This window comes from Neocloeon triangulifer, unplaced genomic scaffold, assembly GCF_031216515.1.
Source record: "Neocloeon triangulifer isolate White Clay Creek 2 clone unplaced genomic scaffold, ASM3121651v1 ptg000003l, whole genome shotgun sequence".
In the NCBI taxonomy this organism is placed as follows: domain Eukaryota; kingdom Metazoa; phylum Arthropoda; class Insecta; order Ephemeroptera; family Baetidae; genus Neocloeon; species Neocloeon triangulifer.
The window spans coordinates 11,583,550-11,597,707 of record NW_026775546.1 but is presented as its reverse complement, the minus strand read 5'-3'; the positions used below and the strand labels follow the sequence as shown (position 1 = coordinate 11,597,707).

Below are 14,158 nucleotides of genomic sequence, written 5' to 3'. Positions count from 1 at the left end.
CAAAATGAGAATTTTTTAAATAATAAGCAGCATGTGAAGAAATTACATCAAAATCTCTGACTAAGCTCAAATATTTCTAATAAACAAAATATACTAATCTCTGATTTTTAATTTTTATTGCTTTTCTCGCTTTTCTAATTAAAAAAAAACTGATGGATATGGAATTTCATCCATGCTACCTTGCCATTTTAAATTTATTTTCTTCTTATAAGAAGAAATTTATTCATTATCAATTGTTGTTTCACGTTGATTTAATACAAAATTAGCTTTTCTTTTGAAAATTTGTAAACATTGCAATCAGACAAAAATTATTATAAAATCTATAAAAAAATCAACGTTTTATTGAATGAATTTAAAAAAAAATATCCACAAAATTGATCAAATTGGTAAATAAAAGCATTTCCTGCAAAAATATCATCAGGGAAAACAATTCGGAGAACGAGGAACAACAATCAACAACTGTTGATGGTCTGTTAAGGTTAATGTAGTTTATTTCCGTTTGCTCAGCGCTGACAAACAATCGCCGCCAGCCGTGCTATTTGTGGACGTTGGAAATTTATCATTTTGGGAGACAGATCTCGAGTCCGTGGGGAGGAAACATGACACGTTGAAACAAAACTCGCTACTAATATTATTATTGAAAGGGCTCGTTTTTAATGAGATAGAAAAAAAAGAATTTGACTGAGAATCGAAAAAATATATACAACGCTATAAAAAAAATAACGATTGTGCTTCAACAGACAGAGAAGCTATTGTGTTTTCTTTTTACCACCAATTTCGTTCGCGATATTAAATTTTTATTGACAAATATACAATTTTATCGGCACTCAAAAACGAAATGGAATTGCGTGTCTAGAATATTTTACTATTTATATTTATTTAATCAGAATCAGAATGTAAAAAGAAAAACTTGACATATAAAAACTCGCTTGGGAGAGAAAAGAGACATTGGGAAAGTTACCACGAATTGAATCTAGATCCAAATGCAGATGATATGAAACAGCTTTATGAGTTCAAGCAAAGTCATACATAGAGCCTCTATGATAAAGGGTTTCCAAATAGAAGAACGCAGATGGTAGAAATTTTTATTGGGAGAAGAATAAAAAAGGAAATAAAAAACTTTATGTATGAGACATGCAGGTCTCTCTATTTGAGTCTTTTTAGCTAGCGACTTTTTCAATTCACTTTACAAGTAAAATGAAATAGAGAATAATTGCTTTAATTTTATTTTTCCCCTAAATTTATTAAGGCACCAGTTTTCATCATAGCCATTTTCTTAAAATTTGTAATGAATTTTGCAATACTATTGTAGTAAAAAAGAAAAATTAATATCTTAATCAAATTATAAATGGAATTTAATAATCTCAAAAATGATTGAAATAGTTACCTTGTTCAGCTCTAATGAATTTAAAGAAAAGATTTTTAGTCTCGAATATTTAAAAAAAAAGAACTGACAAGATTCGAACCGTTCCATTTCGTCTCTGCATAATATTTTTTACATGTAAAACATTTAAAGAACATTTTTTCACTATTTTTGTGTAACAAAATTCCAAACGATAAAAATGAAATTCAAATTATTTTAATATCATAATAATTTTACCAATATTATTTTTTTTCATGTAATTATTAATTATTAATATAAAAGAACCATAATTTTGGACCATTAGAACTTTACTTTACAGTAGTTTGCATTATAATAACTTTTTTTTAGTATATTTAAAAATAAATAATATATTACTCAATTTAATTCTCTGATATGTTATAAAATTATTATCTAAGAACCGTTCAAACTTTAGGTAAAGATTATGAACTTGGTATTAAAATCTTCGATGAGTAAAATTTTCAACCTTCATTATTCAGTTTATTCTTATTTAATACATGTGATAGCGTTGCTGTTGAAATTCCCCCGCAAGGGTATTAACCAGGCATTAAATGCCAAGCAGTTCATGTAAATTTATTTTATTATCTGCGTTATTTCAGCCGGCTCAACCAACAATGGCTTTGCTGGTACACGAAACAGTGCTTGTTTTTGAGCAGCAGAAAATTGAAGCGATTCTACACAAGCACAAACAATAATTTTGGGTTGTGCGGGAAAAATAATCGGCCTCTGTTCGTTTGGTGCGGCTCGATAAAATAATTGCGATGTTCCCGCTTTCAGATTTTCCATCGGAGTCGGTTTCGCCGAATCGAGCCATAATAATTTCCCTGCGCAGAACGCCGCATTAAATAAATGGAGCTCTGCAAGGGGTATGTTTAGAAACACTATAATGCATACCCGCAGTGAAGTGAAAAGGAAAGAGGGACGAAGCTCTACCGAGAAATCAACATCAACGCGTAGTTTGAGAGCCGTTCGCTCATCAGTCAGTCTGTCTGCGGCTCTTTTCACCGCACAGGCTCTACTTCCATTAGCAGCAATGTACGTGTTTCTGTCAACAGCTTGCATGTAATCTAAATCTTCCGCAAAATCTGCATCTCACTCTTGTGTGCCGTGCTTTTTGCCACATCCAGTGTAATTACTGCAACGACAGCTGCTAGTGAAAATAAGCTTTAAAGTGAATATTTTGCATGTCCTAGATTTGGTGCTGATCAGCTGGAAATGTTGGAAAAAAGAAAAAATATAAAAAAGAGTCAATAATTTAGCGTTTATGCCGATTTTCAAAATTTCAAAATTTTCATCCTTTAATCGTTTTTAGCTAAAATTTAAATTTTACATTTTGTAATATTAAAGAAATCATTATTTAATTGGGTTCTCTGTTGAAAATAAATGCATAGTTATTGTGTTACAGAAAGCAATAAAGTGTAATTGAAAAATGAAATTATGTAAAATAATATGCAAAATATTAGACTAATAAAATCCGTCCGTTTTTAGTTGTATGCGGTTGTTTGCTTTTATGTTTAAATCAAAGATACAAGCTTTGGAAATTTTTATCTCCCTTTCATTTTTTTTTATCTTGGTTCCAATTATGTATTGGAAATAATAATAATAAAATAATAATTATCTTATGTGTTTTGCTGAAAGAAATTAATATTTTCTTATACTTTTACATTATTAATAGGCAGTGACACTGAATTTTTAATATGAGGATTTTATCAGAAGTGTGGATTTCCAACAATTTAAAAATCATAATGTTCACAAAAGCAAAGCGCCTATCATTGAGTGAAGTATGCAACCTATACGTACATATCTGACAAGCAGGTTGCCTATTTAGAAAAGTTGCAGGAGCTTACAGAAACAGATTTTGTTAAAGCTGAAATAATTAGTAGCAAACAGATAAATTAATTATTTTGTTCTGCTTTAGATACCAGGATAAGCATGTAATTTTGAATGTAATAATGATGCAAGCAGTTGACTTTGTGATGGATCAATAAACACAAAATTTGCAACTATAATTGTGTGCTTTCAACATTTTGGATGAAACAAACACACACACCCTTTCAAGAGTTGCGGCAGTTTATGAAGAGGATTAGTATGGAACGCGTTTATCGTAAGCTCAATGTAAATTTTGAGCTAAAAATTCCGCTGAAATTTATTTTCACAATTTAATTGTGGACATTTAAAAGTTGATTTGTTGATATTTGAACTCATTTTCACGTGAAATATTGTGAGCAAAAAAAATATTCTTTTAAAATAGTTTCCAATTTTAATTTTCAAAAATTTTAATTCTTCTAATTAATATCATTTCTCATTATAAAATTGTGGCATACAAAAAATATCCATAGTGATCCATAGATTAAAATTTTATAAGATATCATCACGCGTGTATGTCATAAAAGTTTAACCATAAATGTCAGTGATGAATTGAATAAGGAACATTTGCCCAGCCCACCGCTTACAATTAGTTTTATTTTATCCAAAGCCTTCAATGAATAGGTTATTCTGCAAAAATTAAAATTGTTGGTAAACTCAATATGAAATATGAATTTAATTTACCTGCAAAAATTAAGCTTACTTTACTTTGAAATTTTTTTCAACTTCTGTTTATCTCTCTTTGCAGTTATTTGGTGAAAAGGTTCAGAAGTTTATCTGCACGGGCACTACAAAGAAATGTTAAGAGCGGTTACTTTGAGCACCACTTGTCTAGATTGGGCTCTTGACCAGTGTTGAGCTTTCACCTCTCTGTCTTTTCCTGACGTTTACAAGCCTCTACGAAATTGGATATCTGGCCGTGACCTCTGAATCTCTATGAAAGATTCTCTCATCCGATTTGTTCGCTCTAATGAATAAATTCATTTTCCTTTTAGGCGCGCGTGCATAGCCGCGTTTTTCTCATTTTTGGTTCTCTGAATTATTCACACCGGTGACGACCCTCCGAGTGCGACGAAGCGGCATTTTTTCGCACTGGAGGCGACCATACCTTGTATGTGCGCATTTTCTTGACGGAGAAAGACAAAAGTTTTTTCCTCGACCAAGGGGACAAATAAACAAACACACTCAACGGCAAGGAAAGCACCTTAAGAAGCGTGCGTCTAGCAAAGCCGCGACGCCTGAGAGATGAAAAGCAGGACGCGCGGGTCTCTTTTCGCAAATTGCGTTCATTACCGTGCCAAGCCTGGAGGCGAAACAAGGAGGGCTCTTCACAATTTGAAATTCGTCAAAAGTTCCATGAATTCATAAGTTTGTCTTTTGTTTTTCTAGTAAAAATTTCAGATTATAAGCAATTTTTGGGCTGGGCTTTGTGAAAAAAGGATTGCATTCTATATTATAAATTTAAATACTTTGGTTTTAAGTGTAATAAATTAGATGCAAAGGCTCGCTTAAACTATTTGATTTTTTTTTATGAAACTTTATCTTTTAGAACAAAAATTTGAGAGCCAATGTTGCCCCGTTTCAAAAGTGTATGAAATTATGAGGAATCAATAAATTTGTCATTGCTTATTTCAGCGGTAGATTTTCTTATTTTAATTTGATACTGTTTTTTTTCTCCTACCAATTTTTCATTGTCATCACCACTGATTGCTCAATTAATTTTGACAATTAATAAAAATAAATCTGTCTTTAATTATGAGAGTCATAAAAAGAACCTTGCGCATAAGGGATGGATTAAGTAAGGTAACTGATTAATAATGTTCAGAGTCTTTCGCTCTTTTCTTACTTAGGCGCAGAAATTTTTATGCCTCATAAACCAAATTGATTGCATCTTTAATAAAATAATATTTTTTATAATCCGTAAAGCTCGATTTCAATTTTCTGGATGAACTTCATTTTTTATGAAATGGATAGCCCTGATGAAATTGTTTTGTAAGGAGGTGCAAAAGAGGCGGGGCCTAGTCGCGTGTTTTTCCCTCCAGCTGCACTTGAAAAACGGCAGCTTTTGACGCGGGGTGAAACGCACACGCTCCGAAATTAATTGGCCAAGGGATGGTCCTCGACGGTGCTAATTGCAACCAGGTGCGCGAATTTCGATTTTCACGCTCTGAAAACGGGTCAAAGCAGATTCCGCGCTGCGAGGCGATTAACGTCGGAGCGAGAAAAGTGAAAAGCTTGAGCTCAGAGACTCGCGCCGCCGCTCGTCCTGGCAAATCAGGGCATTATCACAAGAAGTGTTACATTTGCTGCCAGCAATGATGAGCGATTCTCTTCTTTGTAAAAGATCAGTGCGTTTCAGCGCTCATTGTCAGCAGCTTTGCCGTCAGGTGTGGATTATCTCGATCGATAGAGCTCGAATGGCAGATTCTCCTCACTTTGCATAAGAATGGGTGAATAAAAAACTGCACCGCATACTAAAAAAAATGCAATATAAATATAACATGCTTGTTGCATTTAATGAATTCGCGCAGTTTGCTGACGCAGAAGTGGATTTTGCAATTCTGTGCAGATTTTAAATGATGGTTTTATATTTGTGGCACAAAATTCAAAATTAAAAGTTAATGTTTACAAATCTAGCTTGAAAGTCTGATCAGTATTTGATTTGATAGAAAACTTTAGAGTGAATTTTAGTTTATCGAAAAAAAAAACAATAAGGAGTCACATCGCAATGAAATTTAAATTTCTGCTTCTATATAAAAAGTACTTCAGAAATTTCAAGAAATTTCGTCCGAAGAAAAGCCAATATTTCTTTCTAAAAACAAAGAAACAAAATTAAAAATTGTAGTCCCTAGAGCTAAAAAATTTTATATTAAAAATAAAATAAAAGCATCTTAAACTTTCTTTTATAAAATTAAAAAAAAATCACTTGCAAACTAACAAATAATGACTTTTTTGAGACATTTAGCATAAACACTGCTTTCTTTCAACTCAAATTTAAGCTCAAAAAGTAGCATTTTGAGGTTAAAGGAATTTGATTTGAAAAAATAATTAATCTAATTGTGATCCTCGATTTAACTTTCTATGAAAAGACATTCTAAAACTAAAAGCATACGCGGTTTAGAAGAGTGAAAAATTCTTACCTGGCTCCGATGGGCCACCGCGGAGGTGGCCACGTTGCCCACCCTGAGAGTGACGGCGGCCGTCGGCGCTGCGGTGGGCGAGTTTGGCCGCAGCATGGCCGTGTTGTTGGAAGGCGCCGCGTTGAACGAGCTCAGGTACGTCTTGATGGAGGAGCGGAAGTGCGGGTGCGAGAGGCCGTAGATGATGGGGTTGTAGACGACTGACGCCTTGGCGAACAGGGCGGACATGGTGACCGACCACGGGGTGACGAGCGACAAGTTGCCAAACTGGCCGATGCAGCTGACGATCGAGTATGGCGTCCACGAGATCAGGAAACACACCACCAGCCGCAAAATTATCTCGGCCGTTTTGAAAGTGCTGAAAAAATAATAAATCAAATTTAGATTGAAGTTTTTCGCGACTGGGAAAAATAAAATAAAGACCTGACTCATTTCGTTATTTTAATAATAAATATGTAGTAAATTTTATTAATTATGGAATATTTTGGGGAAAATTCCATTAAACGCATTCCTTATCATTTTTCTAAATAAAAATGAATCAAAAATACATTTAATAAAAACTAAAGAAAAATTACAGATTAAAAATAAGAAAATATATCAGGAAAGGCAGAGGAACTGTAAAAATTTATTTATTCAATTTAATAAATTGCAATTTTGCATAAAAACATTTGCTTATGATGAAAGCTAATCTAATTGCATTGTAATTTGTTTTATTGTTTACCTTAATTGGACAATTCAAGCCCTAAAAACTACTTCCTGCTCTCTGTTGACATTTAATGATTGCTAGAAATTCAATATTTTATGAAATAATTAATATCTCTCAATTTACTACTATTTAATTAACCATCATAATGAAAAGAAAATGTTTACAATGCCCCCTATTTCATCAGAAATACAGTTAATAATTTGTACTGTAAATAATGACGTGAGAGGTCATTTTTTTCCTCTTGTAAAAACACACAATAGCGTTGCTCGCTAGTCGGCACAAAATAATTGTCAGTTGGCCACTGTGACAAATTTTTTTTCTGTGCATTCAGTAGCGCGTTTGCACATAGTTTGGAGCAGGCGACAATTTTTGCGTCACCAATCAAAAGGCAAAACGGAAATATTGCTGAAAGGCGCGGGATGTGAATGTTTCTGAAATAAACAAAAACGCCGACAAGCGAATAATTGATGATGTGTGCAAAGCAACTGAAATAATGTGGAGCTGTCTGGATATGAATGTTTGGTAAAAACTGGTATAAAATACAAACATAGATTTTTTCAGATCCTTTCTATATGATGAATTTTGCTTGGAGGCAGTTGATTTGTTGAAATTTTATTTAAATAACGTTAAATTTAACGATTTCATGCAAAAATGGACATGCTTTATTAAATATTTATAAATAAATAAAAGATTAGTAAAAAATCGGATTTTCGGAAATTTTCATACAATTCAATTAAAAAAGGGAAATAATAAAATCAATCATTCAGTCTCATAGTATTATAATGCAGAACGTGCTTCTACATGTATGGTCGGGGGTCAGGGTCACTATTGAAAAGTTTAATACAATCGTTTTCAAAGTAGCATTGACGGCAGACGAATTAATATCTTCTTAGTTTTTTTAAATATTACAAAGACTTTATTAGAATTGGGGAATTATTTAATGAGTGAAAATTTTCAGCCACAATTTTGAGAAGGGATGAAAGAATTTTTTTCAGCGCCGAGCTTAATACAAAAATATTTAGTTTGTTTAGAAATATAAGTTAAAAATAATTATTTATTTATAAGAATGCAACATACCAACACGTTAAAATGTTTAGCAAAAAAGGCCAAGATTTTTTCTCATCAAAAAGTGACAATATTAAAAAAAAAAAAAATAAAAAAAAATATGCAACTGAGGAATAAAAGAAATTTCCTCTAAAATATAAACAAATTTTAATTTAATAGAATTACATGAAAATATAAATCCCCTTGTTTCGAAGGTGTTTCGAAGCATACAAATGACATTGAGCCAGTAAGCTTGAATTCGGAAAAAGTTTGAAGTTGAAAACTTTTCCTGCTCCTGTTTAGCCTTTGTCAATGGTGCTCGCGGAATAATTAAGCGCGAGTAATTTCGCAGTCGAACACCCTGGCAAATGAAGTTGTGCGTGGGTCGCGCCTTTGAAGCAAAAGTTTCTCTGTGTCGGCTCAATTATGTGTCACAGCCGGGTAGATTCGCACCTGCTGTGGGAGGCGTGCAAAGAAACACAGACTCACCTGTTGTGCGCGGCGCTGGCGTGTCTGCTCGAAGTGCTGGTCGCGTGCTGCGAGTTGCTGGCCGTGAAGCTCGCCTTTGTTTTGCCGCCGCGATAATAGCCGCTGCTCTCGTGCACCCTTTTCACCGCGTCCATCTCCTTGCCGTGCTGGTAAATGGCCGCCAGGATGAAGGTGTAGCAATAGGCGATCACCCCGACCGGCAACACGAAGCCCAGCGTCAACAGGTAGACGTAGTAGGCGCGGTTGGACGGCGTCCGAGTCAGGTAGTCCCACGAGCAGGACGTCTGGAAACCTTCGGTCACGTAGCTCGACCAGCCGAACAGCGGCGGCACCGACATTAATAGGCAGTACAGCCACACCACCACGCACACCTGCAACACCATCAACAATCCTATTTAATAATTAATTTGGGAAATTCACCGTTTTTTGTAATAATCGTCATTATATTGGTGGAAAAGAGTCATAGATTTTTGTTTTATTCATTTAATGTGCATTTTGATCATGGATCTTTAAAAATTGTGTATTTCTGGTTCAAAATGTGTTTATTATTTTCTAAATTTTTATTGAAAAAAGGCCGTTTAGAGATTTTGAATACATTATGAGACATTTCAAATAAAAAAATTTTCATTCCGAGCCGATTTATTCATTTTTTTTTCTTTCATTCATTTGATTCATTTATTCCTTGCCTATGCCAAGACTTTTCCTTAACTATTTCTGATTCCGAGTATTTTTAATGTTTTCTCTGCTTTAGGATAATAATTAAATTAGTCAATAGTGCAAATTTCTTGCAAATTATAAAAGACAAAAGGTTCCAGCGATTTTTGAATATTAAGAGTTTTCTCAAACGGGAACGAGCGTGACTTTGTTTAAATAATAATAAACTGAAAATTCGCCGAAAAATGTTTCACAACTTTAAGTACCTCCAATCAAGAAGAACAACATGTTTGGAAGATAATAAAGTGAACTTTTTATATACGTGAAATTAAAAGGTCAAATTTAATGAGCTTTCAAACTTCCCCTAAACAGGAAAGATTGTACTGTAAAATTATTTAATCCTGGAAGGCACTTATGAAACTTTTTATTCCATAACAAAGGTAGTGATGAAACTTATTGTAACAGACTTAGAAAAATGTTTCTTTTTTCCCAGAACTCAGTGGGCCCTTTTCACAAAGATGCTCTCCAGGGGGATTTGTCGTAGATCCAGGGAACCTTCAAAGGAAATCAAAATTAGGGTATACATGCGTGTGGTGTACATTAACATGTCCCTAAGGGCAAATTATAAGCCCTGTTTTGCATGTGTAAGCCTAAGCCTGGTACAGTCTGCGGATAGCTCGTTCGATTGTCCGCAACTTTCAACCACGATCTTGTACCGGCAAAGGTGCGGTCGGACTTGGAGCCGACAAGTCTTTGCGATAAAGCTACACAGAGCGGTCGATCAATATTCCAAGCAACATGGCCTACAAACTTAAATGAAAAAACTTGCTTTTCAACTTTTGACACTCTCAATGTATTCAAGCATATTTTGAGTGCGAAAAGGCAATATCTGATCAAGCATCCTAACTTTAAGACATATTTAATCCATCATTCAAAAATTTGTTTAAAAAAATCTGAGAGAGGTGATTGCGGAGTTTATACACGGCGATAAAAGTTAATAAAATGTTTCCCATAAGCCCAATGCCAATATTCAATTCTAGCTAACATTATTTTCATTTCATTTTTTCAACTGAATTATGGTAATACGAACCTCCCTAAAATACGAAAATTTTTATAAATTTTTTATTCAGGCAAGGGGCATAGCTATTTGAAGTAAAAAAAATCCTTCTCAAAATTCCCATAAGATGCTATACTAATTTAAAAAAAATCATTCCAATCAAATTTCTTATCATTGTGTAGTAAAATGATATTTCTACTGAATCACCTTTGACGCAAGTCACACAAAATGAATCAATTCAATAAACGCTTTTCAAGATATTATTAGAGTTAAAATAATCATATATATGCATTTATTTATCTACTCTTCATTCAGATACATTGAGAATAACAAATGTTAAATACAATTAATATAAAAGCGATATTATCTTTGAATTGAAGCAACAAATATCCGTTGTCGAACATACTGATTGTGAGAGACAATTATACTCAAAGCTACATTGAAATGAAACTTTGAGACAAATAATAGTTCATACATTGCTCTGCATAGCAATAAGCGCCAAGGATTGAGACAAACGTGCCGCTCTGATGAGTTTTGCAAGAAATGAATTTGCTCTTGGCAAATTTCCCAACGGAAGATGTAGAAATACGAGCACATGCGTGAAATTATTGTTTAACGCAGAGTTATTAATTATTCTGCCTAAATTTGTAGGAAAAAGGAGGATAACAAAATGTGCGCCAGTCAAACTGACTTTTTGCAGTGTGATAAAAAAAAATTGTGTCTGTTTTAACTGTAAGGCCTGTAGACTTAAATTGTATTGAAGAAGACTTTAACTTATATAAATTTTAAATAGCAAAACTATTTTGCAAGCGATTCTCGATATTTTAATGTAAAATGAAATTAAGAATATTTTTAACTGTTCTAAAAATTTAGGACGTAACTGATTTTTAAATCTTATTTAAAAAAAATTTATTATTTAATCTTACACATTCGGACAGTATGAAAAGTAGCTGTTAATTAAAACTAATAACTAAAACTTATTTGTTTAATTGATTTAGTATAATATATTTTACTGTTCTGGATTGTACAGAAAAAATATTTATAATTAATTGACGTGACTGTTTTCCAACCGAGTACTCGACAAGGAACCAAAATATGTACGACTAATTTAAATTATTTTCCGTTGCGTTTAGCTTAATTAAAATCACACAGAAATTAAAAAAAAATTAATCATAAATTAATATTTCGTCTGTTTGTCAAGCAAATGAATATTCAAAATTCAAACTATTGTTTCAAACCATAACATATTATCATTGAATTAAATGTTGAAATAAATTAGCAGATTCAATAAACAGCAGTTTCACGGAAATAATAGAATTGTGAAATGCTCATTTGCGACGAGAGATTTAAAATTTCGTTGTTCATTGCGCAAAAGAGCTTGACGTGAGCCCAACAAAGAGAAAATACTGGATGGCAAAATTCATTTTCTGCCGACAAAAAGCATGAATTTCACTTAAAGCGGGAGGGGGGTAGAAGAAGATAATTAAAATTGCGCTACACTAGCAAGAAATTGTCTAGAGTAGTCGGATAATTAGCAGCAAAGGCGGCGGCCGGGAGACAATGCCGTCTTCGTTAGTTCCTGTCGGATTAAAGGGGTTGTCTCGTGTTTCGCTCGCGAGCGCGTCTGGTGGCAATTAAGAGCAGAGGAGTGCTTAAAACAAATATAATAATAACACCTTCCCCGGTGTAATGGGATGCAGGAAACTCTCGACTTGAGCTGCGAGAATCGTCGTCGACCGCACACAAGACGAAATTCAAGTTGCTCTCTGCCGAGATTTAATGGATATGCGCAGTGAATGGTTGTGTAATTATTTGTTTCCCTAGAAAGGTCTACGAGGGAGAAGCGAATATAGCGGAGATGAAATTCTTGAAAAGGTGCATGATGAAGAGAGAGAAAAATAAATAAGCATCAATTGATTCAAAACTAATATAATAACTATAATATTGACTTTCCCTATATTATTTTACATTTTACAATTGGACAACCTTTTTATCCTTTTTGAAGTTATAATTAATTAATTAATTAATAAAATTAGACACATGAAGGCTATTCTCATCCTAAGTGCTGCCTATGGACAAAAAATATATCGACTCATTTTATATTTACTGGAATAAAATCGATTTAACTTGTTTGCAAAGCGCGCTTCAGTCAACGGCGCAAATAATCAAGGGAATTTTATAATAGCTTCATTATATGTCAATTAAATTTTGTAATACAAATACAACCATTGTTCTCTAATAATAAGATTATGCAATTTTAATGTTAAAATGCTAGCTGAGCTACTAATTATCTTAATGGATTTGTAATTGTGCTGAATGCGAGTTGCTGCATAATTATTTGTTACAGCATAAAGGAAGGCACTTTTTACTAAATTTCTATAAATAAAAATAAAAAAGAGACCCGAATTGTTAGAAAATTCTGAGTATTCTAACAATGGCACAAAAAGGTTTCTTCCGCTACACCGTGATTTTTGTGTAAACACTTCTGGAACCTTTTTCTTCCACCCTGCTTTATTCCTCTATAGCTCTTACCCAGTGTATAATTCCGTTTTACAAAGAGAGAGGAAAAGAAGGAAAGTTATGCCTGGCGCAGCAAAACTGGCGCGGCGGGTGTCCGCCGACTCAGCTTGAGAGATTGCATAAGTGTCTGACTAGGATGGAATAAAATAACGCTCTGTACTAATTCTTTGAATGTTCGCGACTCTTGACGGCCGTTTATTCTGTACACAAGCAGAAAGATATCTTGAGAGTGGGCCGTGAAGCCGCTTGGAAAGGACTTTGTACAAGTGAGCACGGCCTGTTCTTGATACATTTCCACATAATTTACCCTCAAAATTTCAGTTCTTCTAGAGTGAAACATTTCACTTATGCAGAAAGTCACTGTGGAAAATTAATTTAATAATTTATTCAAATAGACGTTCTTTTAAATAATAATAAAAAATAAAAAAAATTAAAAAACATATCTATATCAAGAAAAAAGTTAAATTATGATAATAGCCCTGGCATTTTGATTATTAATTATTTCTATTTGCTCCAAAAGTTGCCAAACGATCAAGGAATTAAAATTTTTTAATTTTATGTTGTTTAACAATAAGAGTTAGAACAAATTGTTATAGATTTGAAGGAAATATCTTATGAAAGAAAATAAAGCGTGAATTTGAATGAGAGCCATTGACTTCTTGAAAATCAGCGCTGTTTTAAATTTTGGAACAAATAATTGTGATTTAATATCTTTACTCTTATTCTCCTTCTTTCAAAATTTGAAGAAAAAACTTTTTATAGACATTTTTGCTCAGAATATCTGAAAAATTCAACTAAATTCTAAAATTTTCGTAGGATTGACTTTTGACCCTAAAAATTGAATTATGAAAATCTGAACAATGAATTAAGTCACAATTATATTAAATATTCTTTAATTTATAACAAAACATGAGAAGTTTGATTGCTATTGGAATTTATAGAGGAATTTTATTCCCTTTAATCATTTTGAAAATAAGATTGAGGTACATTGTAAATCTGCAAACTAATAAGTTTCTTATGAATTCCGGTGCTGCAGAAAGATCAAATACAACTTCTTTCTATATTTTACGCACCAAATCAATATATCGTTTGCAGACGGAGGGAGCCGTGCATGATTGTTGCGTTCAATAGAATTTCAGCGGAAATGTTCTTGAAAAATTTCATGTCACTTTTTTCATAGACTGCTGAAAAAAATAAGTAAAAATGCGAGTACCTCTAATTCTTTGCAATGCAAATGAACTTTTATTCAGCAGCCGTACTGAAGTTTTATGCGAAAATGGTTTGCATGCTAGAAAAACGGC

The 14,158-nt window shown here is 33.2% G+C and overlaps 1 protein-coding gene across 2 annotated transcripts in view; it reads right to left on the bottom strand.

Annotated features, from left to right (window-relative positions):
• Nucleotides 1-14,158, bottom strand: part of LOC132192875 (rhodopsin-like) — a 58,751-nt gene that overhangs the window by 4,844 nt on the left and 39,749 nt on the right. For both annotated transcript variants that reach the window (XM_059613062.1, XM_059613063.1), the window contains exons 5-6: nt 8,627-8,997; nt 6,388-6,745 (exon numbers count right to left, since the gene is read on the bottom strand). In XM_059613062.1, coding sequence (XP_059469045.1) covers nt 6,388-6,745; nt 8,627-8,997 — 729 coding nt within the window. The remainder of the gene's footprint in view (nt 1-6,387; nt 6,746-8,626; nt 8,998-14,158) is intronic.